Source organism: Pyrgilauda ruficollis, unplaced genomic scaffold (genome assembly GCF_017590135.1).
Source record: "Pyrgilauda ruficollis isolate IOZ18807 unplaced genomic scaffold, ASM1759013v1 scaffold781, whole genome shotgun sequence".
NCBI lineage: Eukaryota > Metazoa > Chordata > Aves > Passeriformes > Passeridae > Pyrgilauda > Pyrgilauda ruficollis.
In genome coordinates this window covers 11,375-14,260 of record NW_024529722.1, presented here as the reverse complement: position 1 = coordinate 14,260, position 2,886 = coordinate 11,375, and the positions used below count along the sequence as shown (strand labels likewise).

Below are 2,886 nucleotides of genomic sequence, written 5' to 3'. Positions count from 1 at the left end.
CACCGTGTCACCTGTGTTACCCTGTGTCATCTCTGTGTCATCTCTGTGTCACCTGTGTCACCCTTGTCACCTCTGTGTCACCTCTGTGTCACCTTGTGTCATCCTGTGTCACTCTCTCACCTGTGTCACCCTGTGTCACCTCTGTGTCACCTGTGTCACTCTGTCACCTGTGTCACCCTGTGTCACCTATGTCATCTGTGTCACCCTGTCACCCGTGTCATCTGTGTCACCTCTGTGTCACCTCTGTGTCACCCTGTCACCCTGGCACCGTGTCACCTGTGTCACCTCTGTGTCACCTTTGTCACCTGTGTCACCCTGTGTCACCCTGTCACCTGTGTCACCCTGTCACCTCTCTGTCACCTCTGTGTCACCCTGTCACCTGTGTCACCGCGTGTCCCCGCGCTGTCCCCGCTGATGTCCCCGTGTCCCCAGGCCCACATCCAGCTGGACTGCGAGGACAACGTCTGTGTGCCCGACCTGCAGCTCGAGGCCAGCGCGTAAGGGGGACACTGGGGACATGGGGACAGGAGGGGACACTGGGGACACCGGGGACATGGGGACAGGAGGGGACACCGGGAACACTGGGGGACATGGGGACAGGAGGGGACACCGGGAACACTGGGGGACATGTGGGGTTCCTCTGGGGGTGTCCCCAGTCTGGGGGTCCCGGGGGGGTGTCCCCAAGGTGGGTGAGGGTCCCTGGGGGTGTCCCCACGGTGAGGAGGGGGTCCCGGGGAGTGTCCCCAGTCTGGGGAGGGGGTCCCGGGGGGTGTCCCCAGTCTGGGGGTCCCGGGGGGTGTCCCCAGTCTGGGGAGGGGGTCCCGGGGGGTGTCCCCAGTCTGGGGGTCCCGGGGGTCCGGGCTGTGACTGTCCCCTCCCCCGCAGCAAGAACGCCAACAACTCCCAGAGCGCCCTGGTGCCGGTGGCGCTGGCCGTGAGGGCGGCCACCAGGGTGTCCGTGCTGGGGTGAGTGACAGGGGACATGGGGACACACAGGGCACACGGGGACACTGGGGACATGGGGACACGGGGGGCCACCAGGGTGTCCGTGCTGGGGTGAGTGACAGGGGACATGGGGACACACAGGGCACACGGGGACACTGGGGACATGGGGACACGGGGGGCCACCAGGGTGTCCGTGCTGGGGTGAGTGACAGGGGACATGGGGACACACAGGGCACACGGGGACACTGGGGACATGGGGACACGGGGGGCCACCAGGGTGTCCGTGCTGGGGTGAGTGACAGGGGACATGGGGACACACAGGGCACACGGGGACACTGGGGACATGGGGACACGGGGGGCCACCAGGGTGTCCGTGCTGGGGTGAGTGACACCGGGGACACGGGGACAATGGGGACACACAGGGGACAATGGGGACACGGGGGGACACCAGGGTGTCTGTGCTGGGGTGAATGACAGCCAGGGACACGGAGACAATGGGGACACTGGGGACACTGGGGACAGCCAGGGTGTCCATGCTGGGGTGAGTGACAGGGGACAGGGGGACACACAGGGGACATGGGGACACTGGGGACAGGGGGACACACAGGGGACACAGGGGACAGCCAGGGGACACGGGGGGCCACCAGGGTGTCCGTGCTGGGGTGAGTGACAGCAGGGACATGGGGACACACAGGGGACATGGGGACAGCCAGGGCACAGCCAGGGACACACAGGGACATGGAGGGGACGCAGAGGGGCCAGGAGGGGACCTGAGGCCTGCCAGAGCCTCTGAGTGACAGCCAGGGGACACGGCGGTGACACGGCGGTGACACGGCGGTGACGCGGCGCTGACCCCCGGCTGTCCCCTCAGGGTGTCCCGGCCCGACGTTGTCACCATCCCCGAGGGGGGGTGGGGACCCGACCCCCCCCAGCGGCTGCAGGACCTGGGGCCACCCGTGGAGCACGTCTACGAGGTGGGGACAGCGGGGACACCTGTCCCCAACCGGGGTCACAGTGTCCCCAGACCCTGGGCCCCAACCGGGGTCCCATGTCCCCAGCCTGGGGTCACACTGTCCCCAACCGGGGATCCCAATGTCCCCAACCCTGGGCCCCAACCGGGGTCCCAATGTCCCCACCCCGGGGGTCACAATGTCCCCAACCAGGGTCCCAATGTCCCCAACCCTGGGGGTCCCAATGTCCCCAAACCCTGGGGGTCACAATGTCCCCACCTTGGGGGTCCCAATGTCCTCAGCCGGGGGTCACAATGTCCCCAAACTGGGGGGGGTCACAATGTCCCCAACCCGGGGTCACAATGTCCCCAGCCCTGGAGGTCACAATGTCCCCAAACCGGGGGTCACAATGTCCCCAACCCGGGGCCACAATGTCCCCAACCCTGGGGGTCACAGTGTCCCCAACTGGGAGGGTCACAATGTCCCAAACCGGGGGGGTCACAATGTCCCCACCTCGGGGGTCCCAATGTCCCCAACCCTGGGGTCTGTGTCCCCACCCCGGGCTCCCATGTCCCCCCCGTGGGTCCCCGTGTCCCCAATTCGGGGCTGTCCCCCCCCTCCCCCCCGAGCCCTGGGGGTCCCCTCGTCCTGACCCCGTGTCCCCCGCCCCGGGGGGCTGTCCCCCCGTGTCCCCAGGTGGTGAACGAGGGTCCCAGCGCCATCAGCCAGGGCACGCTGGAGCTCAGCTGTCCCCTGGGCCACCGCGGCCACCCCCTGCTCTACGTCACCGGCCACGCGGGGCTGCCCAACTGCTCGGCCAGCCACGGCACGGACCCGCTGCGCCTGGTAGGGGACACGGGGGGACACTGGGGGGCACTGGGGACACTGGGGACATTGGGGGGGCACTGGGGACACGGGGACACGGGGGGACACTGGGGGGGCATTGGGGACACTGGGGACACTGGGGATAAGGGGGACATTGGGGATAATG

At 67.8% G+C, this 2,886-nt stretch overlaps 1 protein-coding gene across 1 annotated transcript in view; it reads left to right on the top strand.

Annotated features, from left to right (window-relative positions):
* The first annotated feature begins 590 nt into the window (after positions 1–590).
* The window catches only part of LOC121363967 (integrin alpha-5-like), an 8,680-nt gene continuing 6,384 nt past the window's right edge, over positions 591–2,886 (top strand). Inside the window, exons 1-4 of the mRNA XM_041486768.1 lie at positions 591–629; positions 839–966; positions 1,817–1,919; positions 2,592–2,741. Coding sequence (XP_041342702.1) covers positions 591–629; positions 839–966; positions 1,817–1,919; positions 2,592–2,741 — 420 coding nt within the window. The remainder of the gene's footprint in view (positions 630–838; positions 967–1,816; positions 1,920–2,591; positions 2,742–2,886) is intronic.